This window comes from Eretmochelys imbricata, chromosome 3 (genome assembly GCF_965152235.1).
Source record: "Eretmochelys imbricata isolate rEreImb1 chromosome 3, rEreImb1.hap1, whole genome shotgun sequence".
NCBI lineage: Eukaryota > Metazoa > Chordata > Testudines > Cheloniidae > Eretmochelys > Eretmochelys imbricata.
Genome location: NC_135574.1, coordinates 57,557,343 through 57,584,133, shown reverse-complemented (window position 1 = coordinate 57,584,133; position 26,791 = coordinate 57,557,343). Strand labels below are relative to the sequence as shown.

Here is a 26,791-nt window from a genome sequence, read left to right as displayed (position 1 = left end):
TTTTGTTTTGTTTTTTCATTTTATTCTAATCTAAAGGTCGCGCTCTTTTTAAAAATTGTAATAAGCATCAGTGACTGTCGCTAGTAGACTGACTTACTGTATTTGATATACTATTTTGTTCTGTTTATTTAAGCCATCTTTTAACAAATAATTCAGACATATTTTTGGATAACTACTACAGGCAAAAACAGAAGTGATTGTCTCTCTCCAACAATGCTTTTGATCATATAAGAATCTGATTCTGATTGTTATCCTGGGTGGTAACATTTTTATTAGACAGCATCTGCTATAAGTTCACTATGATCTAATGCAGGGAGGCCCAGTTGAACTTTCCAGAGATGACTGGGAAGCCCTGCGGGTCAGGGGAGTCAAGGTTGGATCCACTAGTGATGAGGGTGGAAATAATTTATACCATCCTATTACTACACTGGACAGATCAAGTTCCTCCAGAAGGATCTGTGCAACACCCATGAAGCATTTGTGATCCATTCGGCCATAGTCTCCCCAAACTATCACCTGTAAGGACATAAAATACAGATTTAAAACTGTCCAAAGAATATACACTTATATGTTCATTCATGCAGCAACTCCCTACCTGCATGAGTACGGTGAGTATTTTTTCAAAGGAGAAGAGAAGGGGCCTGATGGTAGGATAGGGTTAGGGCCATAGAAAGCAACAGAGAAAAACTTCTAATAAATAATAAAGCTACATAGGTACATTTTGGGAGTCTCATGACGTTACAAACCACTCAGATATATTAACTGATATTTCTGAAATTAAGTGTTTATGTGGGTTGGGACTACTCACAATCTTACAGTTAAGTGAACAGTCAAGTGCTTTACCAAATCAGGGCCTAAACCAAGATTAAGTAATTACTGACCTGAAGGACTTTACCCTGTGGACTTTCATCAAAAACCAGTGTCTGTTGGTACAAAGGATCAAGTGTTTTCCGTGCAATTCTTGTCTTTTTCTTGGCTACACAGGCTCCATTTTCCAACAGGTACACTTTGACATAGGGAGCTGCAAAAATCCAACACCACCAATTTTATGTTTGGACTTAAGCATTTCACAGTATTGCACCATTGGGGTGGAGGACAAGAACAATGAATGGAAACTGACTAGAAAGAAAAGTGAACGTAACCACTTTCATTGGCCAAACTGAGTTGAATTTTCAACAGTAAGCAAACAAATTAGATGATGAAAAGTCAATTAAATATTTACTAGTTTTTAATTAAAAGTATTATCAGAGAGACAAAGTGAGAGAGGCAATATTTTGTATTCGGCCAATTTATGTTGGTGAGAGAGACAAGCTTGGTCCAATAAAAGATATTACTTCACACACCTTTTCTCTTTAATATCCTGGGACCAACATGGCTACAACAACACTGCATAAGTTATTATTAGTAACGCATGTCTTACATTTATCTGGTAAAGTATGATTTTTTTAACTGATGTGTTCCATGAACTGGATATTATTAATAAGAATATGTTGTCACTGATAGACAGTTTGATTGTTCCATGTGTTAGGAGTTCAAAGCCATTTCAAAATATGCCATTCCCAATGACATTTCAATGAACTGGGTGTTTAAAAATGGAACACAGTCATTCCTGAAAACATTCATATAAAAAGGCAGTTGTTCCTCGTTTACTTCGTGTCTCAAATAGTTTTAAAGTAACATCTCAGCAAAATGTTAATCTGAAACCTATATTCTAATTATTATGATAAACAGTGTTTGTCCTGGAAAACAAAAATGTTTTCCAGCAAAAATGCCTTAAAATAAGGAGATTTTTATTATAACAATAATTTCATTTATTCTCGGTAAGCTCACATGTTTGAGCTCACAGGCACTGGTACCGCTTGCTGACTTATTCAAAACACTGCCATATCACTGAAGATCACAGTACTCAGTTTCCACCACTTTGCTTGCTTGCTATTCCCTTTCAACTACTCTTTCTCTTTTGTAGATGAAAATAAACAAATGCATAAATAATAATGTAAGGGACTCCATATGCATCACCAGGTCCATGGTGAAATGTAACTAGATTTTGATTATTTTAATAATTTTGATGGATAATATCGGTTTATTTTTAAGCCCTTTTCCCAATTTATATCAATGTAAATGTTCACAGTTGTGAAAAATGATGTGTTGTAAGCATTTTTTCCCAATTGTTATCAATGTAAAGTTTCACAGTTGCAGAAAATTATGGGGGCAGGAATCAGATGATAATTACCTAATTACAATAGACATTGAGATTCAAAAAGTTAAAGCTTTAAACCATTACAATACAAATTGTCAGTATCACATGTAATAATATACAAAATAAATATCCTGAAAGTAAAGTCTAATAAGTTAGAAGCAACATTTTTCTTACTTTGCCTATCTGTAAATTGTGATTATTACTGATGGATTTTTTGTTGGTTTGTGTGTCTACCGTGAAATCGACATTTATCAACATTTACCAATAAAAATCTAATCTGAACACCCCTTGCAGACATTCCTTCTAGCAAGGATTTTTCAGCCTCAGAAATGTTGATTTTGCTCTTGTGAGGGGAGCACTCCTTGAAATTAAATGGTGTGCAGAGGGAGGAATTGAATGTGGGCACAGTAGGTATTTCTAAGCCCTGGTCTGCACTAGTGGGGGATCAATCTAAGTTACGCAACTTCAGCTATGTGAATAATGTAGCTGAAGTCGGCGTACTTAGATCGACTTACCATGGTGTCTTCACCGCGGTGAGTCGACTGCTGCCGCTCCCCCGTCGACTCCACCTGCGCCTCTCGTGGCAGTGGAGTACAGGAGTCGACAGGAGAGCGCTCGGGAGTCGATTTATCGCATCTAGATTAGACGCGATAAATCGATCCTCGCTGGATCGATCGCTGCTTGCCGATCCAGCGGGTAGTGTAGACATACCCTTAAACACATCTCTATTGAAAAAGAAAATGAATACATGTAAATGTAGTGACTGCTACAAAGAGCTGAGAAGGTCTCTTTCGAGATCTCTGGTCCATGCTTTACTGCATATTTTGTATTCTCCTGTCCTTCATCATTTGCAGTTTTCCTCACCTGGGGTAGATTTGGACCCAGGTTTTTGCGTGAGGCCTCGGGCTCTAATGACTTCTACTTCTAACTGGCCTTTTTTATCCACCATTCCAATCTGAATATCACCTGAAAGGAAAGGAGAAGAAAAAGCTTATTCCATTATCTGGGTCAGCTCAGTGCAGACCTCACCACAGTCAATTGTCTTCACTCAGGCAATTATTTTGATTATCATTATTATTATTGTACTGTGGTAGCATCTGGAGTCTCCAGTCAGGGATTTGTATCCCATTGATGGTCTCTTCCTCAAAGAGTCTTTGATCCAAGTATAAGAGGAGAGACACCAGGTGGATACACAAAGAGATGGAAGGAGCACAAGGTAAGTGTTCACCTCTTCTTGTCAACTGTTGAGAATAGCCCACTTCCACCTTAATTGAATTGGCCTCGTTAGCACTGACGCCCCACTTGGTAAGGCAACTCCCGTCTTTTCATGTGCTATGATATATATTCTGCTTACTGTATTTTTCACTCCATACATCTGAGGAAGTGGGTTTTAGCCCATGAAAGCTTATGCCCAGATAAATTTGTTAGTCTCTAAGGTGCTACAAGGACTCCTCGTTGTTTTTACTAGGTAAGTGTGTGGCTGCAAACCTTGCAGGTCTGTCCTTTAGAAAGAAGAAAGCCAGACAAGTAGACTGCAGACTGTCTAGCCAACAACTAACTTCTCTGAGGCTCACAATTTTTTTTTTACGAAAGTTTTTTAATGAGGGCAAGAGGGTGACAGTTCCCTTCCTGAACAGCACCTTGAACAAACTGCCAGAATATTAAGAGAACAAGATTTCCAAGTTGCTTCCTCAGTTCTGAATGTTCAGGCAAATGACAACTCGGGCTATAGCTGCAGACAAGAACATCTGCCGTTTTGGGGTCCAAGTTCTGCTCTGACTTGGAAAGAAAGACTGTAAATGAAAAAAAGACACTTAAGTGCAGATCCACAAAAGAACTTAGGTGCCTAACTTCCACGTTATGTGCCTAAGTCCAAATATTTAGGTGCCACTGAAATCATCTAACCCCCTGCTAAGCTGCTTCCTAGTCCTCGAGTTGCCTAAAATCCTTCAGTGTCTGCATTTTCACAAGTCCCCTTAGTGCCTAAATTTCTGCCATCAGACATGTGCACATCAGTCTAGGTGCCAAGTGCCTGATACCTAAGCTAAAAGTGGGATCCTCAAATGGGGCTCAGACGAGGTGCTGTGGGGCTTAATATGCTAGGCATTCTCAGAGCATGCCTAACTACGCATAAAATGGGCTGGAGGGAGGAGGAGTTGCGTGCCCTGTCCCCTGGAGAGTGAGACACACTGATGCTGGTCTCTCTCAGTCTCTCTGGTTGAGGCCATTATGAGGCCAGTATATAAATATGTAAATATGCATTGAGCCAGAGACGAAGTGAGGATGACACTCTTGAGCAATTGTTAGGGCGCTCCTCTGAGAGTGGGAAAGCTACGTTCAAATCCCTTCTCCTCAGGCAAAGGGTTAATTGATCCAAGGTCTGCCACATCCCAGGTGAGTGCCCTCACCACCACCAGAAGGGTGGCTCTTGCTGCAGTTAGGCAATGTACCACTGCTGTTCTTGCAAGAAGTGGCTGAGGCACCTGACTCCAGGAGAGGGTTTCCAGGTGTGGATCCCAAATAGAGTTAGGTGCCTAACTCCCTGAGAGGGGTGGAGCTTAGGACACATCCCTCTTCTTTGCATCTGCCATTGGCTAGCTTAGGTGACTCCCTGCCTAGCGTGATGGGTTTTGATGACCCCATTCTGAGTCACCTATTTGTAACCACTCAGTGCAGAGGGAGACAAGGCACCTAATCCAAGGTTTATGGATTCTATTGGGCAGCTAGGCACCTACAAGTTAGACTTTGTGACACTGAGTGTTGCAATACCTAAGTCCCTTTGTGTGTTTGGGCCTTAGTAATTATGGGTCTGATTTTCAAACCATGAGAAGTTCAGGGCTGCATAAAAAAAAGTCGCCAAGACTGATCATGCCAATGGGTAGATAGTCACCTAACTGGCTGTCTGGGTGCTCAAATACCTCATTGGACATGCCCAGTTGTGGTAACTGTGGAAGCAAATGGAATTCCCACCTGTGCAGGACCCTGACCTTATGATGTCTGACATGTAGGTCCATGTTTCTAAGCAAAGAATAGTGAATAAACCTGAGCTACAAAATTTGCTGTATTCTTAATGATAAAAGCATTGTTGTTCAAATGTAACTGAAAAGGAGACCTTAGCACACTTGTTCCACTATCAGAATATTATAGCACAGTGCTTTGGACTACTCTAGTATTCGTGATATGACAAGCCAAGCAGGGATGGTTTGTTATCTATCAAAAATTTGCTTCAACAAACACAGCTCTATACTGGGCTACAAATAGTTTAGAGAAAATTCCATAAACCGTGCTCTTGGGCTACCTTTCAATGCTGTAAGCCTGTATATTCAAATCCAGTCTATGCTACTGGCAGTCAGCAGGGGGTGCCACAACACAGACATTTTCAAACCAGCAGAGACAACTATCCAGTAGATATAAGCCCTTGAAGAGAAAGTGTTAGGCAGAAAGATTGAGTGAATTTTGTAGCCCAACGCCTTCCCTCAGCCTATAGAAATAAAGGCTCCAATAGATGGAAATAAATTGTTATCACTTAGGAGCCCTGTTGGAAGAGGTCTAGGGAGGAAAACAACTTTTAAGCAAAAAGTGAGGCGAATGTAAACTAGCACCTGGATTCACTACTGGAATCACCCTGATTTTAAAATGGACAACAGAAGAACCCAGATGCTTCTTATTTCCTGTAAGAAGGAAATCTGATATATTTTAACAGGCCTTATAACATTGTACAGGCTTCATGCTCAATAAGCTTATAGCCCGATAACTCCTATTGCAAAAAATAATTAATTTTGGATTTATACAGCAGCTCAAGACTTCTCCTTCTTTTGTACAGCTCATGAGCTGCAAAAAAGAGACGATCCCCTCCCATTTTTCCTCCTGGTTCCCTACTTCTCCTCAGTAGTAGTTGAGTAGCCTCCTGAACCTGAGTTCCTGCAGTGCTTAAGACTGCTCAGCCAAAGCACTTGCTATCTGTGATTTTTAACGTGCATAGCGTGATTAGGCTAGTGGAGATGTCAAGGGTTATTTCTTCTTCATCCTCAACGCACGGCCCCACAAAATATGTCACCGAATCACTCAAATGCAGACTGAAGGGATTTTGCCCCTGCTCCTGTCTTTACACACTACTGTGGTGGTGTACATGTACCGTAAACAGCCTGCAAGTGCCTGGGGAAGAATTTCTCCCCTGCAGGCAGAGCATAAAGCCATCATAAATGGCCCTGTGCAGGCTCCCCATAAGTGTCCATGCAGGGAGTGTGGAGTGGATGTGTCAGGGGCGAGCCTGTAGCGCTTGGTACTCCAGGGGATTCTCAGATGCTTCGGATTACTGAGAAAACCATAGCTAGCCTTTGAGAGGCTGCTGGAAATTAGACTTTAAATTTTAATCTGTTCCAACAGCAACAATCTAATGGCATCATTTGTAAACTGGTTGTCAGCCTTGTTGCAAATATGCAGTAGAGTTTCAAATTTTTGGATTATCTTTCAAATAGCTAAATCTGGGTCAGATTCCATTATTGGCTCCATAATCAGTGGCAATCATGTGCAAAAGCTAACTAGCAATTTGCCAGGAGCCAAGGACCATAATTATTCTGCATAGAAAGGAACAGATTGCAGCCACCATCTTTGATACGGAAGTGAGCTCTGTGGACATTACAGGTCCCAGCATGAAATGCTCTATCTTTGTCTGATTTTGGATGAAACAGAGTATCAGTTGTGTTTATGGACAGCAGAGCTGGTGCTAGGCATAAGCAGACTAAACAATTGCTTAGGGCCCCAAGCAGCTCAAGGGGGCCCCTATTTGCTGTTTATTATGTGTTATGTGGGAGGTCTAGGCCCGCTGACAGCAATTCCGGGCCCCAGAGCCACGGCTGTTCCCAGGGGGTGCAGGGCCTGGGGCAGAAGTGACGAATCCGTCACTTCCAGGACCGACTGGTCACTTCTGGGACTGACTGTGCTGGCCAATCGTGCCAGCCCGCGGGGCCCCCCAAAGCGCGGGGCCTGGAGTGGTCACCCTGATTCGCTGTACCCTAGGGATGGCTCTGCCCAGGGCAGAAGAGTTAGTGGGACCCTAGAAAGGTCCGCCTGAGATTTGGGTGAGCTGCTGCCAGCTGTGCTTCTGGGCGTGGTCTTCTGGCACAGCCAGGGCTTCCACATGCCCGCCCGGCTGCCTTTGCTGCTGCCGGTACCACCCCGTGCGCACCCAGGAGCCCTTTTAAATCACCCAGGCCCCTGGGCAATTGCCCCCTTTGCCCCCCACTCACCCTGTTGGCAGGCCTCCAAAATATTCCTGCTTAGGCCCGCCAATGGGCTAGCACTGCCTCTGACGCAGCACCTTTGTGTTAAAGAGGAGGAAGGCCATTTGGCAGAACTCTTTGGTAGCCCATGAGCTAAATTCTGGCCACCTGAACTCCACTTTGGTCAATGGGATAGCATTTGTCTTATACATGAGAACAAATTATTCTTACCCATAGCAGGGGTTGCTAGTGTCTGTCGACCTACTAACTGTGCAGGTCCAAGTCCATCAAGGAAATCACTAAACTGACTGTCAGCACCCAGCCGCACTCCAGGGAATATTAGGCTACAGAAATACAAAACATGAGTACGTGTAAATACAACATTAATTTATACTTGCTCATAATAATTAACATGGAAGTGCTCCTCATGCACAATACACAGCCTCAGGGAATGTAACTGCAAACTGTACTGCAAAACCAGAACCCCAGAATAGGTACACTGAAACCATCTCACAGGGAAGTAGCTTTGTTCACCCAAACAACTTGCCATCTTTGCGTTTTACTACAGCAATAAAGAGCCTGACCAACATTCCCGATGACCCTGACTGTGACAGCAGGACCTTGCTCCACAGGTGCAATTAAAAGGGTATAGGCAGCAATGTCTGTGGGCTTGTGGATGGCCATGTACAGTGGGGGATAGTTGTAGCAAGACCATCTCTTCACTGGGATGTAGCTGTGGCAAGACCAATAGCCTTTTCACCCCACTTCCATGGAAAAGTGGCTATTTCTCTACCCCACCCCTACTCAGCTAGAACTGAAGTGTGGCAAAGGTCATAATCCCCAGGGCACCGAATGTAGTTCACATTTGAACTGGGTGAATAATGGATTTTTGATTTGTTGGCAATTTCAAAAAGTAAAAAAATTGTTTCAGGTCAGCCCAAAATGAAAAATTTCAGTGAATTAAAAAGTTTTTTAAAAAAGTTCATTTCATGTTTCATTTTGACCTTTTTGAAACTATTAAAATTAAAATGAAAAGGAAATTTTTTAAATGAAAAGTTGTTTCATACTGAAATTGAAAAATTTTGTTTAGTAAATGATGAAACTAAATGTTTCAATTTTTTGGATTTTTTTTTAAACAAACAATTCAGCAACATCAACATGAATTTGTAAAAGGTTTCAGTATTGTGGAATCGGCATTTTTGCTGAAAGAAGTTTTGGATGAAAAATTTCACCCAGTTGTAGTTCATTTATGTGTTAAGTGCTGCATTTCAAGGGGATTAGTACAATGGAGACATTTTTAAATGGAGTGAAGTGTCAAATGATCATGAAATGTTCTGCATCTAACATCCTGTCACCTGTTGATGTTAACAATTTTCTACCGGATTCCAGTTATTTAAAAATTAAAGTATTACAATTAACAAACAAAAAAAGCAAACTAAAGAACGCTAAGGTTTGTAATAACATTCTTGTATCACTCCTGCTTTAAGCCACTAGTACCATAGTTCACCTTCTCTGAAAGTTTTCAAACAGGGAAAACAGACACTAAGATCTAATAAGAGATTAGGGCCCAAATCTGGGACCTAGGATTTGAATGAGCACACATCACCCGACTCCTCTAGGCCATGCAGGATGTGAGAGAGGTTTAAGATACATTCTGATCGCTGACCTATTAATGAGAAAATAGCTATCTTTGTCGTCGTGGTATGCTGTGGTTTTTAGTTTTGTTTTAAATGACTGTAGTACTTGTGAAAGATGCTGGATCTTTTCCCCTCCATATTCCATTAAGGTCAGGCTCAGACTGGGGAGAACAGTGCTCTTCTCAAATCCCAAAGGCAAACAGAAAATGCCTGTGATGCCCACAATCCCAGCATTCCCCTCTCACTGTATCCACTATGTAAAAAATCACAAATATTTCCAAGGGAAATATGTTTCCAATCACTGTCTGGAATTGCTAATCTTTGTTACTTGCAGTCAATTGGTCTTGCACCTGTCTGTCCAATGTACAAATATTTTGGGACGTTTTCTTTTTTAAGTTATGTTTGTGGGAAGCAGTGCCACAGAAATGTACCAAAGCCAGGTCATTTAACACAATTGCAGTTTTTGGTTTTGTTTGCTAGGCTTTATATTATCACTATCTGTGGGGCTAGGCCCTGGCTGGAAATTATGGTTGCCCAACATATCTAATTATAAGACCCTGCTTTCAGTTTCTTGTAACTGAGGCTACAATTTTGTCCTGGACATCATGGTGGTCACGGAAACCATGAATTTGAATAAAGTCTGTGAAATGCACCCAAACCAAGTACCATTGTGACCTAGCCCTCAGGATTGCAACACCACTCATGTTTCGTGCATCTGCACCTACATAGATGGAGACAAAGGAGTGGATGCAGCAAACCTGTGTGGCATTGTGACCTTGTGCACTCGATTGCAATGACAACCAAATTTGGCCCTCTGCCCCCCTCTGTCTCCATTTACAGAGGGGTGGACATGCCAAACCTGACTGGCATTGCAACCGCATGGGCTAGGTCACAACACCTGGAGCCTAGTCCTGTGGGACAGGAGCTGCTGCTGCAGGATGAATGCAGGGTGGACTCACTCTCCAAAACCCATTCCCTATGAATCCCTTGCCCCTCTTTCTGTGACATATTGTTCTTTTCCTGTACCTCTGCCATAAAATTTAATAAAAATTGGTGTGATTAAATTGTAGCCCTGCTTATAATTTTGTGGAACTTCAACCATTTGGGCTGAAATTTTCCATGCCAGGCATCTGCCCCACACTGATCTATGTCTATATCCAACCACCTTCAAAACAGTTAGACTATATCTGGAAAGCAACTAGATATGTTGCAGTTGCTTACCACACTAGCAAACTGGTCCATAATCATAGTGCTGTTGAGAGCTAGTTTTAATCCTATTGCCACTGGTTGGCCAGATCGTTGTTATTTTGACCAGATCCTGATCTGATCCAGTGCCTAGCTCCACATATAATGATAATATAAAGTCTAGCAAATAAACCAAAACCAGCTATTGCACTGAATGAACTATCTTTGGTACATTCCTGAGACACTACTTTCCACTACCATAACTTAAAAACACCTCTAACTGACAGAAGCTGGGACAGGACAACAGGGGATGGATCACTCGATAAATTGCCCTGTTCTGTTCATTCCCTCTGAAGTATCTGGCACTGGCCACTGTCAGAAGGCAGGATACTGGACTAGATGGACCATTGGTCTGACTCAATATGGCTGTTCTTATGTTCATATGATCTATATCAGCTGTCAATCTAAGTATTTATGACACAAACTGGGCTGGTATCCAGCAGTGTGGCACCTTTTGGAAGCTATTGTCTTATTCTCCAGGATCTCAACTTTCATTAAAAATAAAAAAGTCCTCTCTAACTGTTACGGTTGTGAAGCAAAATTCTGTTCCCATTGTCAAGGTTAACCGATTCAGCAATGTCAGCTTGAGTTTGCAGACTTTCTGTAACAATAGTCAGGAGGGGTGAGAACAGCCCTCGTCATCTTAAAGTAAGGTTACTAAACTGTACAGTAACAGGAGCTCTGCAAATGTGTGAACCCTGCCTGTATTCCACTTGGGGTACACTTAAGAGTGGAAGATTTTTTGCTAGCACTATCCATTGGTTTGCACCCCTCCTCGTGCTCTGAGCTGAGGGCATAAGGAGCAGAGCGGACAGACTGCCATTCCAGTTACCTTTTTGTTGTGAATAGTCCTAGGATAAGGCTCCACGGCAGAGGAAAAGGAAGGCGGGTAGTGGAGTACACATAGTGACCACACATCTCAAAGACCTCCAGTTATTGTACAGGTAAGTAACCTTTCTTTCTTCTTCAAGTGATGGTCCCTATGTATATTGCACTTGAGGTGAATCACAAGCAGTATTCATTGAGGAGGAGGAGGGTGCAAGGAATACTGGGGTACTTAGAGGATTGCTCTGCCAAAGGATGTCTGCAGTGGAAGCTTGTACCAGGGCATAATGTCTCATAAAGGTGTGTGTGCCAAAACTATTTAGTCAAAATTCATGTGTTATTAAAGGCTATGTCTTATGCTAAGGGGGTCTCTACTTCCCTCATGCTTTGTGCTGGAAATATATTAAAAATGGTGCATAAAGCTTTTATTCTTGGTATGTGTAGAATCATCAAGGACAAGACAGGGTTTTGCTGAGGTTTTCCTGAGTTTTGTTAAAGGAATGAATAATTATTATAATTGCTGCAAAACTGTTAAAACTAACTGGATACAGATATCCACTGTTTCAGGAGGGATAGTGCTTCCTGAGTGGTCCAGGACAGAGAGATGCTCCAGCACTTTGGAATTTTTCCCTCCCCGCCCCGGCCACTGGATCTTTCCGAGGCTTGTGCTTGCAGAGTCCATCCTGAGTGCGTTCAGTGTCCAGAGACCTTCCTCGGTGTGGTGGCAGCAAGTCCATCCCTCCCTGGTGCTGCCTCCAGCAAGAACGGAAGGGAGGAGAGAGGAAGGGGCTGTGGAGGACAGAGCCAGATACAACTACAGCCAGCTGCAGCCACTGGCCCTGCCACACAGCTCCCTACGTTCCCGCTCCTCCACCATAACCCTCCACCCACCCCACTGCCACAGACTCCCAAATAATCCCATCCCACAGATCTCCACCCAAATCCCTGACATAGAACCCCAAATAAACCTCCTCCTATAGCCCCCCGCTACACCCCCCAACTGCCAAATAACATTCCACCCAGCCCCTGCCCTGCTTAAACCCATCCAGCCCCCTTCTATTATAACCCCAACTAAACGCCCCCAAACCCTTCCCACTCCAAATAAACCCACAGTCCACATACCCCACAAAACTTCTTCCTGCCACAGCCCCCACTTATCCCTTCTCCCCACCATACCAACCCCTATCTCCACAAAAATATCACCCTGTCACAATTCTTCAAACCATCCCCAAACCACATCCCTCCCTGCAAACTCCCTCTGCTCTCCACAACCCCTTACTCCCTGAAGGGCCCTTCTGCTGCCTCCAACCTTCCACTCCATCTACCATACAGATCAACCCAAATGCCCCCAACTCCTGGCTGCCCCAGTCCCAGTCTCCCTTCTTCAATTGCTCCAGGTCCCTGTGGCTCACCAGGAACATCCCCACAGGGCCTTCTCACTCCTTTAGCCCTGGCATCAGCATCCTATCTCACTTTGGACTATGACCTTTCCCCCCTTCCCCTCCTTGTCTTCTTGGACACCTGAGAAGGGAAGAGGAGGGCCAGACTGGTGGGAGGGTGCAGTGTACTGTATGGAGCACATCTATGACCCTCCCCCACCAAACCCACACTTTAAATGGTGCTCCACAGTCCTTGTTGCCATTTACCCATAACAAAGCAGGATACAGCCCAAAATCCTCTGTTCCCCTCTGACATGTTCTGCAAAGGAGACAAACAGTTGAGGAGATTTTCTGAAGGGCTCTGTCCCATGCAGGTAGAATGCCAAGGCTCGACAGATATGCAGAGAATGCAGTTTCTTGTCCTCTCTGGTGGCATGTGGCTTCGGATCGAATATAGATAAGTGAATGTCCTGGTTATAAAATTCCGAGATTACTTCAGGAATGAATTTGGGGTATAACCTCAGAAAAACGTTGTCCTTATGAAAGCCTGTATAGAATGGAGCTGGGATACAAGCCCGCAAATACACCTACTCTTCTGGCTGAGGTGATAGCAATCAGAAGGTTTACCTTCATAGATAGATGAGTGAAGGAACACGAGGCTAAGAGTTCTAAGTGTGCCTTTGTTAATGGCAATAGGACTAAGTTGAGATCCCATATTGGGATGGGTTTCAGGATTCACTTCAGAAACCATCCAACCATTGCCTTCAGCATCCTTTTAAATCAAAAGCTGTAAACCAATTGCCTTGTTCAGTGAAGGGATTATGGAGGCCTGGGCAATCATTCTGAACCTCAGGTGGCAGATTAAGACATTCAGCTGTCTGAGATACTAGTTGGGCCTCCAGGCTCCTTTCCTCTGAGAGATGAGGAAATAGCTTGAAAAAAAACAACTCTTCCCTTGTGTTGAGGAGGCACTGGTTCTATAGCGCCCAAATGGAGCAGTAAGATCACTTCTTGTCTGAGCATCCTCCCATGAGAAGGGTTCCCAAAGAAGAACAGGGACTCTCTCTGGTGGTGACTATCTCCAGAACCCATCTATCTGACATTACAACATACCAAAGCCTGGGAAAAATGAACAAGGTGGCCATTGCAAGGGTCCCAGCCTCCACTGCCCAGCCCTGGTTCCACCCCACCTGGTGCATAAGAATAAATTGTATCTCACCCTGTGGTATTAAGAGAAGTGACACTGCTAAGTCACCAGCATCCATGCTGAAAGTTTATTATACATAATGGTCTTCAAACTTGCATCACCGGTTTAGTGTGGTGATCTAGCAGTTGGACAGCAGGGTTAGGTGCTCAAATACTATGGTGATGAATGCTTGCTAGCTGGTGGTGCGGGAGTCCCGAACAGGAAAATGTGGCAGGGGGACTGGTTTGCAGTTCTTGAAAGTCCCATCAGTAGGATTTCTTGGTGGGAGGCTATGGCTGAAAGGAGAGTTAAGGGGGGATATTATGCTTATTGTGGTGCATTTTCTGGCATTTCCTGGGCAGCTTGTAATCCCTTTGATAGTAGAATAGTTGAGGGGCTGGTCATTGTCAGTAGGGTGAAGACTTGAGATATTTCCTTCATAGACCTGGCTTATAGATACCTACCAAGCAAAGGGGTCGCTTTTGAGTCTTTGAGGGAATGTAATGACTCATCTGTCTTCTCACTGAATAGGTTATTTCCCTTAAAAGGCGGATCATCCTCCACTGACCATGGTGGATTAAACTTCTTTTGAAAATCCAGAGGTTTGAAGCCACAAAACCCATCTCATGACTATGGACGTTGCCATACACAGGGAGGCTTTTATCTAGTGCATCCATGGAGGCGTGAAGGGCCAATCCAGCAAGCAATACTTTATCTTCATCAATAATTGCCTGGAACCAGAGTCTGTCTTCCAGATGGAGTTTGTTGGTGTATTCCGAGAACATTTTACAATTAATAAAAATAATATTTTGACCCTAAGACTTGGTGGTTCTCTATGTGCTACTGTAAGCTCATCAAAGTGAAGTTCTTTCGCCCAAGGAGGCCTAAAAGTTTGGCTTCCTTATCATAGGGTGTAGCTCTGGGATGGTAATGCTCACTCCTTGTGGTGATAGCTTGCTCCACTAGAGAATTAGGAGCGGAGTGTGAGAATAAGTATTCTGCTTCCTTAGATGGCACAAAGTATTCCTTCTACATTCCCCACAGAGTGGGAGCACAGGTGGCTGGAGCATACCAGACCATTTTGCCTGGTTCCCAGATGGCCTCATTGGACCAGCACTCTGGAGGATGTCCTGTAGCAGTTTATGAGGGGTGGCCTGCATTTCCTCCGGGGGAGCTGAAGTGTATCTGCAATCCTCCTCCGGAGTTCTTAAACTGCCTGTAGCCATCAGGTGGTGATGGTGACGCTGGCATGACTGCGTCAACTGGGGACAGTGAAGATAACCCAGCGGGGGCAAGTGGTTCTGCCTGATCCGGTTGCTCCTCTTCCTCAGGTCATTCTTGAGGAGGCAGAGTTTCTTCCCGCATAGGGAAGCTTGTTTTGACTTCCAGTGAAACCTTATAGATTTGGGATGTCACAAATATGGATCCCAGTAAGCCAGCAAGAGGGATCATAGGAGAAATGGGGCCATCCCCACTAGTCCCAAGTTTTGTAGTCCCTCCTATGAAAAAGGGAAGGTGCCTGAGAACTCTTGGAACCTCTGTTGGGGCTGATCCTGCCTTTCGATGGGTGTGGTGAAGCTCTCCCAGTGATACCAGACTTGTTGGAGGAGAAGGAGGCAGCTTCTACTTTGATAGGTGGTGCCATTGGTACTACAGACCTTACTATGCCACAGCTGGTCAACAGTACTGGTGAGTGGCAAACTGATGGTGTGGGGGACCTCCTTGGTTAGGATGAGATCTGAAAGTATTGGTGACCTGCGTAGATCTCAACTCCCTCAGGGAAGTGAATCTAGCACCTGATATAAGAGAGCAGGCTTAGCTTCTTTTTCTTGATGGTGCCTGAGGTACTAGCTTATGGGTGATCTTTGGTACCAATGGCTCCTTCTCACTCTGCATCACTACTTATGATGCAGGAGACATTTGCTGCCTTCTTTCCCTCTCTGGCACCAAGAGTGGTCCCGTTTCTTTGGCTGGGTCCAGTTTTAGGGTGCTCTTGGCTTTTGGTGTTGGAAAACTGGGACCACACTCCTTGTGAGTTCCTGACTCTTCTGTACCAGGGTGAAGAATCTCACCCAACTAAGAGGGTGTCAGAGAGGAGGTGTTCTTTTTTGGATCAGGACTTGGATGGGAGTTTCTCACATTGCTTGTGAGAATGCTTGTTCTTAGCACCCTCATGTCTCTGTTTGGAAGATTCGTTAGCTCTGCTCATCCCTGGAACTGAAGAACTCTATGTTCTCAGGGGCTAGGTTTGCCAACCCTTCAGGATTGTCCTGGAGTTTCCAGGAATTAAAGATTAATCTTTAATTAAAGATTATGTCATGTGATGAAACCTCCAGGAATACATGCAGCCAAAATTGGCAACCCAGCAGGGGCACTTCTCAGTGCCTCTGCCCAATGTATGGGGGAGATCTGATGGGCTAGGCCACAGTCCAGTCCATCAAGAATATTCTAAACCTGTGCTCATAGGCTTGATGGGTTTGGCTAGGAAAGGTCTGGCAGGTGGTGTATTTAGAGTGGATATAAGCATCCCTGAAGCAACAGCGGCATGTGTAATGATTATTGAGGACAGGGAATGCCCAGGCAAGGCCACAAGGCTATTTAATGCTGGGATCGTGGGCATAGTACCAGGAGGTGTTGGTGTGGGGACCCCAAGCCCTCAAACCTACTAACCTACATGATATCTAAAAACAAGTTTAAAAACTATTTACAACGAACTACAAAGTTTTTAAGAACACTGGCTTATGCTGTGGATGCTGAAGAGGTTCCATCTCAGACCACAGGAAGTAGAAAGTAACTGTAGAGGTGGTCGGTCCTTATGGTTCGGAGCACAAGGAAGAGAGGGGAGTATGCATGGACCAATGGACATTGCTAGCAAAAATCTTCTGGTCTCAAGTTCCTGGAGTGCACATGCACCTCAAGTGGAAAACAGGTAGGGACCATAACTCGAAGAAGAATAGGTGTTAATTCAAATGCTAATAATATTTTAAATGTCAGCATTTTGTCGGTTTTCATCATACGATTCTTCCTCTACTTTCTTTCCTGCTTTGATGAACTCTAAAATGGGTAGCCTGCTCTGAATGAAGTTGTGAGCCTCCCATCAAGAAGGCTCACACCTGGGCATCTGAGCCTGACTGAGGGGAAGATAAGCCTGAAGAACTCAGCAGTGGGTGAAATTCCATTTAGGAGCCCAGCAAAGTCCACAAATAGGCAAGATCATATTTTGAACATCTGTGAAATTTACTGAGAGTGGCATCTCACTCTAGTGTCTCAAATGGGCAGAGATGGGAAGAGTACCACTATTTGCCAATTTGGACCCTGTAGGTACTTATGAAGTACTGAATGAAATGGGTCCTGTGCGGAAAATAAGTGTGTCATCATGTAATTAAAGACTATCATAATGCATATGCACCGGGGTCCAAATTAAAGTTGCATGGACAGCCTTAATTTGAGCATTTTCTAATTGTTCAGTGCTTGATTTTGCAAACTTCATATTCTTTTAATGTAGCTTTTTTTGTATGCAGGATGAAAGTATGCTATGCTGGGTCTGTCTCTGCTCACCCCTCAGTACTAGACCTCATTGTCGGAGGATCGGGTTGTCTCTAGGACAGTGCTGTTTCAGCAGTTAACAATAAAAGTAGTCCCACTAAGACCTCTGAGGAGATTGGAATATGAATGTATGCTCTGTGCTAGGTCTGCCTCTGTTCTCTCTTCCTACATACTTATTAGCAATGACAACTGTGAAAGAAGAGAACTGTCTGAATACTCAAGCTCCTATGTTTGATTTTATCTGCAGTAAGACTTTATAGTTTTCAATAAGAGCTGTACTTGGACCAGCTCCAAACTAAACTTTCTTTATATTCAGAGTTACTGAACACAGTTTCATATAACAGGGAGTTTAATATACAACATCTGAAGTTTAATTCAGGATTGATTCAAGCAGAGACCCACCGCCAGTGTAAAGTAAAGGTGGCAAAATGTCTTGTTTCAAATAATATTTGTTATGAATTTAGCTTCTTTTTTGATTAGTAAACCAATCCTGATTTCTGTAACCATATTTGGTTATTTATAAATATTTACTGAATAATCTGAATCACAGAATTTTCAGACTCTGGGTTTTTTTCAGACTGTTCCCTTTGATTATTCACACTGTCATTTGTGTTGTGTGATTGGTCACCTAGAATCATAGAATATTAGGGTTGGAAGAGACCTCAGGAGGTCATCTAGTCCAATCCCCTACTCAAAGCAGGACCAACACCAACTAAATCATCCCAGCTAAGGCTTTGTCAAGCTGGGCCTAAGGGACTTGTTATAATTTTTGCTGCCTAACTGAATGACTGGAAAAACTTTAAATAGAAGAATAGTCTTTAGAAAGCACTCTTCAAATGTGAATTTTCATGAATAATGCCTGAAAGTTCTGGGATATGCGAAGAATTACACAAGTGCAAGATTTTGTACAAATAGCAATTCCATTAATCATAGGGAACCAAATCAGGAACTTTCACAAATCAGGAGGTTTGTTTTTCACTAGTATTCAACCAACTTTCTTGTAAGGATAAGAAAATTCAATGTATTTCTGCACTGCTACATATTTGTAATTCCACTTACTTCCCCTCAGAGCTATAACTGTTTATGCTGCCATCAGTGGACTCCCGACTTGGCTGCCGAACCATACGATTCCTCATTTCTGCTGCCATCCCTGTTTCTGTGCTTCTCTGTATCGTGCTTTTTAGCTTCTTGTTTCCAGCCTCTGAAAGTAGAAAAATAAAAGGAAGCATTAGCATTGCATTCTAGCATCAGGTCTTTTCTTGCACATTTTTGTCTGATCACAATTTGCCCATTTCCATTCATAAACAAGACATCAGAAACAGATTATTCTATCAAATGTAAATAACCTCTCTTTTCTAGTACTTAGTTGGTGGTCTCTCTGAGATGGAATCCACTTGAAAGATAATGGAAACACTCTAGCCTTCTGGCTGCAACCCTGAGATCATCATATTACACAAAGATATTATGTACTTGTATATTTCCTTTATGAATTGCCCCACTCAAAGGAGCTTCCATCAGAGGTGTCAAGGTTCCTCCCCCACTCTGAACTCTAGGGTACAGATGTGGGGACCTGCATGAAAAACCTCCTAAGCTTATCTTTACCAGCTTAGGTCAAAACTTCCCCAAGGTACAAAATATTCCACCCGTTGTCCTTGGACTGGCCGCTACCACCACCAAACTAATACTGGTTACTGGGGAAGAGCTGTTTGGACGCGTCCTTCCCCCCAGAATACTTTCCAAAACCTTGCACCCCACTTCCTGGACGAGGTTTGGTAAAAAGCCTCACCAATTTGCCTAGGTGACTACAGACCCAGACCCTTGGATCTTAAGAACAATGAACAATCCTCCCAACACTTGCACCCCCCCTTTCCTGGGAAATGTTGGATAAAAAGCCTCACCAATTTGCATAGGTGACCACAGACCCAAACCCTTGGATCTGAGAACAATGAAAAAGCATTCAGTTTCTTACAAGAAGACTTTTAATAAAAATAGAAGTAAATAGAAATAAAGAAATCCCCCCTGTAAAATCAGGATGGTAGATATCTTACAGGGTAATTAGATTAAAAAACATAGAGCACCCCTCTAGGCAAAACCTTAAGTTACAAAAAAGATACACAGACAGAAATAGTTATTCTATTCAGCACAATCCTTTTCTCAGCCATTTAAAGAAATCATAATCTAACACATACCTAGCTAGATTACTTACTAAAAGTTCTAAGACTCCATTCCTGGTCTATCCCCGGCAGAAACCAGCATATAGACAGACACAGACCCTTTGTTTCTCTCCCTCCTCCCAGCTTTTGAAAGTATCTTGTCTCCTCATTGGTCATTTTGGTCAGGTGCCAGCGAGGTTACCTTTAGCTTCTTAACCCTTTACAGGTGAGAGGAGCTTTCCCCTGGCCAGGAGGGATTTCAAAGGGGTTTACCCTTCCCTTTATATTTATGACAACAGGTTACTTAAAATGAAGTTTGAATTTCGCAACAAAGAATGGCTCTTTAGATTTAAACAAGTGGAGCCGCAAAATATGATGGTTTGAGTCTACCACAGCATCAGGTTTTGAAGGTGACAGTACAGTCACTGATGTTAAATGTATTCTGCTATAGTTATGACAAGTGCTGGAAACGAGGCTGGGTCAGAACGATTCCATAAATAATTTCTTTTGACTTCACAAATCTTTCATCAGAAATGCCTCTAACTAATCTCTTGCTGCTCTAATAATTTTTTGTTGACTGCAGATTTGCAATGTTCTGTTAGTTCATGTGCCTTCTACTAGACCTCAAATTTCACTGGTAACATTATTCTCTTTCATGAAGTACTATGTTTGGCAAACGTTCATAAAACCGTATGAAGAATAATTTCTCTGTACTTCTCCCTCATATATGAATGCTCTTACTTTTGGTCAGCACTGTGGTTCAAAGCCAAAATGGGGGAACACACCTCATCACATCCATTTCTCAGTCTGTTTGTAATTTAGGGCGGTATATGGGGGGGGGGAACACTTCCAAATGCACCTGTTTTGGAAGTTGAACTGGAGTCAAAACAATTCATTTTCTCTGCTTCTTGTTTCTGGAACAGTTTATGTTTGAGGCAATGGCAAATGAGTATGGAGGGCCAAATCCTGGCCCTGTTTTATGTAACTGTAAGGAACATGGTCGTCCACACAGGCCTGACAACTCCTGAGGATGGTTAAATTTGCTACAGAGCATGGCTGGAGGACTCCAGCTACATAGTCAGGATCTGTAGCGCTGGTAGGAAGTATGGAGAAATCATGCCATGGGCATATCTCTGCAGATCCTGGGATCATCTCTCCCTCTCCATGCAGGGACCACAGGAGTGATTACAGTAACCCCTCTGGAGGTATCACTGGGAGGTAAAATATGGCCAAAAGGGGTCCCAAAACAAAACAGAAAGAATTGGTACATTGGTTTAGAGAAAGAAGGAGTCAATTAAAGGGCTGTGTCTTTCCCATTGATAATTACTAGAATGGGGAGTTTTTTGCTAGAATTTGGATTGGCCACTTGAGCCATTCGATACCTCGGGCTATCCATCAGCCGAGAAGAAATCAGCCATCCCCAATGATCACAACTACGGTGGGAGTTCTTTGCTCCATTTTGAAGCCAACAGCTGCAAGTTCCTGCCGTGGGCCTATGCAGGCCATTTAATATGCGTGGCTACGCATTAACTGAGAAAATGTCCCCTATTACCCATCAGTGTCTGTGTGAGGCACAGCTACACACTCCATTCCTGGGTTGTGCATAGGTGGCTGTGGAAGCAATATGCAGGACTGTGTGTGTTCTCTTAGTCTACTGCCATGGAATTTACCCCTTGCTGCAGAATTATGCTCCAGAATCTCAATTTTTATTTTAAAATAAATGATGTTTCTAGGCATTATAGTTGTAAAAATGACACCGTGTTCATGTTTTCCACATTAACTGTTGGAATGAGTCTGCAGAGAGTCTGAAATCATAGCTCTAGGAGATACAAACTGCCCTGTGGACTCTACAGAATTCCACCATATGCTGTAGCCAAGAGCTTGATACTTTGTTTTCTCTCTCCCTGCACTGCTGGGATTGATCTACAGTTGCCCTGCTCTCCAGCTGTATCCACATGGGGAAGTTACATTACACAACATAGTCCCACCACTTTTCTACAGGGCTGGCCAGGCTGGGAAGCCAGAGACCAATTTGCAGCTGACCAATTTGCCGCTAGAAAAGCAGGCTGGTGAACTGGGCTGCCCTGAGAACAGTGCAATAACTAAGGCCCTGGAAACTGGAAAGATGAGACACTGAAGTTTGGTACAAGCTCCTCCCACCCATGGCATAAACGGCAGAAAGAGATTATAATCTGGACTGCCAGGACTGAGGTTTAGGGAGTGGAGCCAAGGTGCCTGTAATGTACAGTGAAAAAAAAACATCCTTGACAATAATCATGGTTGAAAATATCCACTGATTATATTACAGTAATGAGGATTTTAGCTATGAGCCATTGCTCTGTTTGTTCAGGGATAGGCTTGGATGGGAACAAAGAGTATTTAATAGAATAGAATAAATTATCACCGCCATGGAATACTGGTGTTCTTGCCACTGAATGTAGTGATTTTTGCCACAGAATTTAAGGGTGTGCGCCATGGACTGTGATCCCATTGTGCTGTAGAATATGCCTAGCCCCAGCCATATATGACTCTGACAGGCTTGATTTCTTGCTGAGTTGTGAACATTGAACTGGCTAAAGAGTCACTTTTTCAGAACATTTTCTAGGTTACTATTCTTTGCATAACTGTTCTGGCTTCCTTCCTTTTCCCTCAGTCACCACACACCATTGTGTTTTACAATTAAATTCTAAAGATCCTGCAAAATTCGAAATATTCTGCAATATAATCAGAAATATACCATACAAGTAACCTAAAATAGTGTGGTAAGATACATAATGGCTTTTATGAGATACAGTGAACAGTCTTCACTCAAGATAAATAAGCTCAAGCACATACCTCACATATTTTCCAAGTCTTACACTAGCCAGTTATATGCATTATCCTTTATTTATTCCACTCATACTGCCAAAAAGGAGATATCAAGCTTTATTTTACTGGCACATTCTTTAAAAATTCCCCGCAAAGCCTAATTCTAACAAGATACTTTAAAGTGGGATTGCATTGCCTTTTGGTATTTTTGAAACTCCTTTGGAAATTTAAGTTGGTCTCTGGTATGAAGCATACTTGGGATCAAGCATCAGTTGCTTGATGAATAGCAGGATCTGGCCAATTAACGGGTGTGCTGTTGTTTTCTTTTTGATGGTTTGCTTAAAGCTTTTATTTTCACCGCTGAGAAGAGTGTTCGAGGTCTGGCACCTATGCACATACACTTTTGAGAATGTATCTACGTGAATGGTACAGGCTTATTAAAATAGCTTAGAATGATACCTATGCAGTGACATAACTGAGAAGGTTTTCTTCTTTTGCCTGGAAATTTATTTCAGAAGCTATGGTGCCAGCTTCTGATTTTTATTATTATTTGACATGGATAATTAATTTCAGTTTCATGTTATAGGTATTTTCCTGTGTTGTATGAATTAAATTACATCCATTGTGAAGAAGATAAACAAATTGGTTCACTCATAAATGACAGACATGTAAGGCCAAATTTTCAAAGGTGCTTCAAAATCGCTTCCAAGCTTATATATAAACTTTCATCTAAGGCTTTCCATCTGCAAAAACTCAAATTAGTGAGCACAAATTGCATCTACACACCTAGCATAACAACGATGAGTGAAGATCAAGTATAATAAATACTTTTTGCAGGTTTAATAACACATGCAGAAGGATCTCCGAGAGATCACAAAGCAGCCATCTACAGCTGCATAACACAGTTAGCTTGTGTAAACTATTAGCAATGCACCAGTTATTGTAATATAACTCCCTTACAATCCACCAACTAGTCCTACCAAGGAACTCAGATGGCTCTTGTATCCCATTTTACCTATAAGACAATGTCCTTCCCAGTGATGTCTCTGTTGACTGAAGCGGAAACAATGTCTTTGGTTTTCTTACAGACAGGAAGCTTCAGACCAAAATGAAAGTTCACCATGTAGTAATTTCGTCTTCCCTACTTTATTTTAAGCTTGCACAAAACATCAAGAGAATTGATGCTTCCCCACCTTCCCGGCCTGCAAACCATCTTGAAATTTAAGAGCCAGGATCAAAAGGGCTGTTTGCTACTGGAACTGAAGCTTAGACATAAAGGTGCACAGTCAACTAAGCTGTCCACACCATCAGGATGTTCAACTAGAGATTCCCTAAGACCTCTCTGTGGACAACTAAGTTAATGAAGTCTAACATAAAGAAGTCAAATGAACACTTTAATAAAACTTAAAAGATGCGACATTGCTAAGTCTATGAATGAAGGGCAATAAAGCAGAGGAGCACTGCATGGCTCAAGGACAATGATTCTTCATGCCAAAGATACTCATGGATGCAGAGAAGAAAACCTAAAAGGACCACAGCTCCAAGCCAGCTCTGACAGGATCTGCCGTGCCTGCAACCACATCAGTGGTTCACACACTGACTGCAAGACACTAGCTAGATTAAGCCAGGCGATACTTTTAAGCAGCATATCATGGGTCTTCATCAACCCAACAGCAACCACGCAGCACATTCAATGAAAACATGAGATTCCCCAAGTTTAAATCCCCCTAGTAAAGCTGCACAACCTTTTTGCTATTTCGCTTTATGAAGAAAAGTGTCTAAGCATAATATTTAGCATAAACCCCTCCACTGCTATCCTTAAAATATCCCTCTCCCAAAACCCAGGTGTCACCAGCAACTATGAACAAAGCAATAGTTGCAGTGGGTTCATTTTGACACACAACATGTATAAACTACACTGAATGTAGCATAACAAATTCACTGCCAATAAGATGGTAGCAAGAAACCATCTAGAAAGTGGGTCAAATCCATTTACTTGAGATTTCAATATAATTAGCATTGGATGATTTATTATTTCCAGGAATCTGAAAAAAAACACCCATCTTTCTGTTATACTGCATATTCAGATTCAGACATTCAGGTGGCAAGCCAATTTCATTTCCAGCATAAAATTGCAATTTACTCACCATATAGTCATCTACCGGTATTTATTACTGGGACAGAAACAAAGGGATAAAACCCACTGAAAACAACAGGAGAAGAGTTGAAAGCAAAATGCTGCTTTCCAATTATATTAACTATTTTAATTTGGGGCAATAGGGTCACCTGCAGAGTAAGGCGGCACTAACCTAAGGGTGGCAGAATCTGACCTTTTGTTTGCATTGTCAAAAATCACATTAACTATTTAATTAACTATTAATTATTACCCAGCAGCTCCCACTGACTTCTAGTTGATCGAAGTAGCACTTCAAGCTCTATGGATGAAAAGCCCTATACAAGAGTTACGTTTAAAAAAAAGTGAATGAGAGCTGCTGACTGGTCAGCACTAAATATGGACTTGGGAAGCCTAATTTTAGACTCACACTTTGGAAAATCTTGCCTCCCTATAAACAGATCATGTTAGTTGTGTTTTGTTGCAAAATTTCTAAACAATCATGACAGGTTTCAGAGTAACAGCTGTGTTAGTCTGTATTCGCAAAAAGAAAAGGAGTTCTTGTGGCACCTTAGAGACTAACCAATTTATTTGAGCATAAGCTTTTGTGAGCTACAGCGATGAAGTGAGCTGTAGCTCACGAAAGCTTATGCTCAAATAAATTGGTTAGTCTCTAAGGTGCCACAAGTATTCCTTTTCTTTAAACAATCATGCAATCTCTTGTACATTATTTTGAAAGACCTGATTTTTCAATGCCAAGAAAAACACTTGAAAAGGGGAGTATCGGAAGACAGACACATCTATAAAAGACAACTATCAATATCTGTCTGGATGAGGAATTAATGATGACTTTTAAGATAGCAAACTCTGTGGTTTAATTATTTTTAAACCTCTTAGGTTTAAGCAAAATTAATTTAAGCAATAATTTTTCCTTAGTGAGCAGTAAGAAGCCAAGGAAGCTTCAACCTTGTTTAAATATCTTGTGCTGTTTCTGGGTAGAATAATCTCTGAGCTTCCTCTGTAGCTTTTAGGGAAAAAAAAACCACTCGCCCTGTATTAAATGAAACTAGCAACATTTTGTCAGCCAAAGAGAGACATCCCTGTGGTGAGGATGCATGGTAGTGAGTTTTTACTGCTGGAATAAAAAGGCAGTTTAAAGTGATATGAAAATAACCGGGTATCGATTGCTTGGCCATTTTAAGTGCTCTGCAAAACTAAGATTAATAAGATGCAAACTGCTACGATATACAAATGCACATTTTTTCCAACTCCTAATGCCTATTTCAGTGATATTCAAATAGTACTAAATATTTACTTTCTTGGAGGAGTTAAAAATGTAATGAGACCACACTGTCTACAAATTATCTACTGTATACAATTTTAAAACCATTTTACAAACGCCTATTTTCTCTCACACTTTGGTGCCTCACAGGTTTTATGGGAAGGAGGTAATGAAATGGAGAGGGATGAGAAACTGATGGAAACTGTTCACTCTGCAGATGACATGTTTAGACTGAAGACTGGCTAGATATTGCTCTACAATCTTTTGCTAGACGATTCTCAGAGCAAAATTGGCATAGGGTCCAGACATGACATTTGCCCATTGGAAAGGTGTTGGACTGCAGCTGCCAGTCAATGTAGCAAGGCAAGCTCGGATTAGAATGGAGAAGAAAGCATACAATAATTTATATAAAGAAATGAAGTGAAGTACATCATTTATCCTGTTTGTTGAAGAATGCTAAGTGGTTTCTAACATCCATCTACTAGTTTTGTTATGTCCTGCGGTCTTAGTTTTAAATATTTTATTTATGGACCATTACATGAGCTCCTTTTCTCTTTCGGTATATTTTTGAGATTGTCTTTTTAATGAGTCGGAGGGGAGTTATGAAAATAAGCTCAAGGTTAGTTCTTACCAAAATTCTTTAACTTCCCTGACCCCCATTGGCAGATTCAAGATTGAAACTATAATTATTATCCAACCAGACAAATTTCGCAATGACAAAGTGTCATTCATAATTAGAAAATTCAAACACTGTCATGAGCACTAATAAGATACCTAATAATATTAATGTTTCTTACAATGTTTGCTGAGAAGTATATGACAGATAAATAATAAAAGTCCAAAATGTACTCTGTATAAAATATATGTAAATGTTGAAAGTCAATACTCTTAAAATGGTTCTGAAAGAAGTGTTCTGAGAAAAACGAAACATTTTAGATGCCTTTTTGTACAGCTGCAAGATCTCCAAATAATACCACAATATTAATTTATGAACATATTATTGATCAAATAAAAAATATTATAGCCTCAACAATAGTATTCTTACTTATGTTTTTCTTACTCAGAACAAGTTTTATTCAATAAGTTGATCCATCTGATTTTGAGCCCTTCTGGCTGTATGATATCCAATAGCTCCAGAGCAGTATTACATTTTTAAAAAAACTACAATGTTAACGAACCCACTTTAGAAATTATC

At 41.9% G+C, this 26,791-nt stretch overlaps 1 protein-coding gene across 3 annotated transcripts in view; it reads right to left on the bottom strand.

Moving 5' to 3' along the window:
* Positions 1-297: 297 nt before the first annotated feature.
* RIMS1 (regulating synaptic membrane exocytosis 1) overlaps positions 298-26,791 on the bottom strand; it is a 492,040-nt gene continuing 465,546 nt past the window's right edge. For 2 of the 3 annotated variants that reach the window (XM_077811609.1, XM_077811610.1), the window contains 5 exons: positions 18,300-18,441; positions 7,654-7,766; positions 3,065-3,166; positions 882-1,021; positions 298-516 (listed from right to left, as the gene is read on the bottom strand). In XM_077811609.1, the coding sequence (XP_077667735.1) occupies positions 298-516; positions 882-1,021; positions 3,065-3,166; positions 7,654-7,766; positions 18,300-18,441 (716 nt within the window). The remainder of the gene's footprint in view (positions 517-881; positions 1,022-3,064; positions 3,167-7,653; positions 7,767-18,299; positions 18,442-26,791) is intronic. The other variant, XM_077811611.1, reaches the window with a different exon arrangement.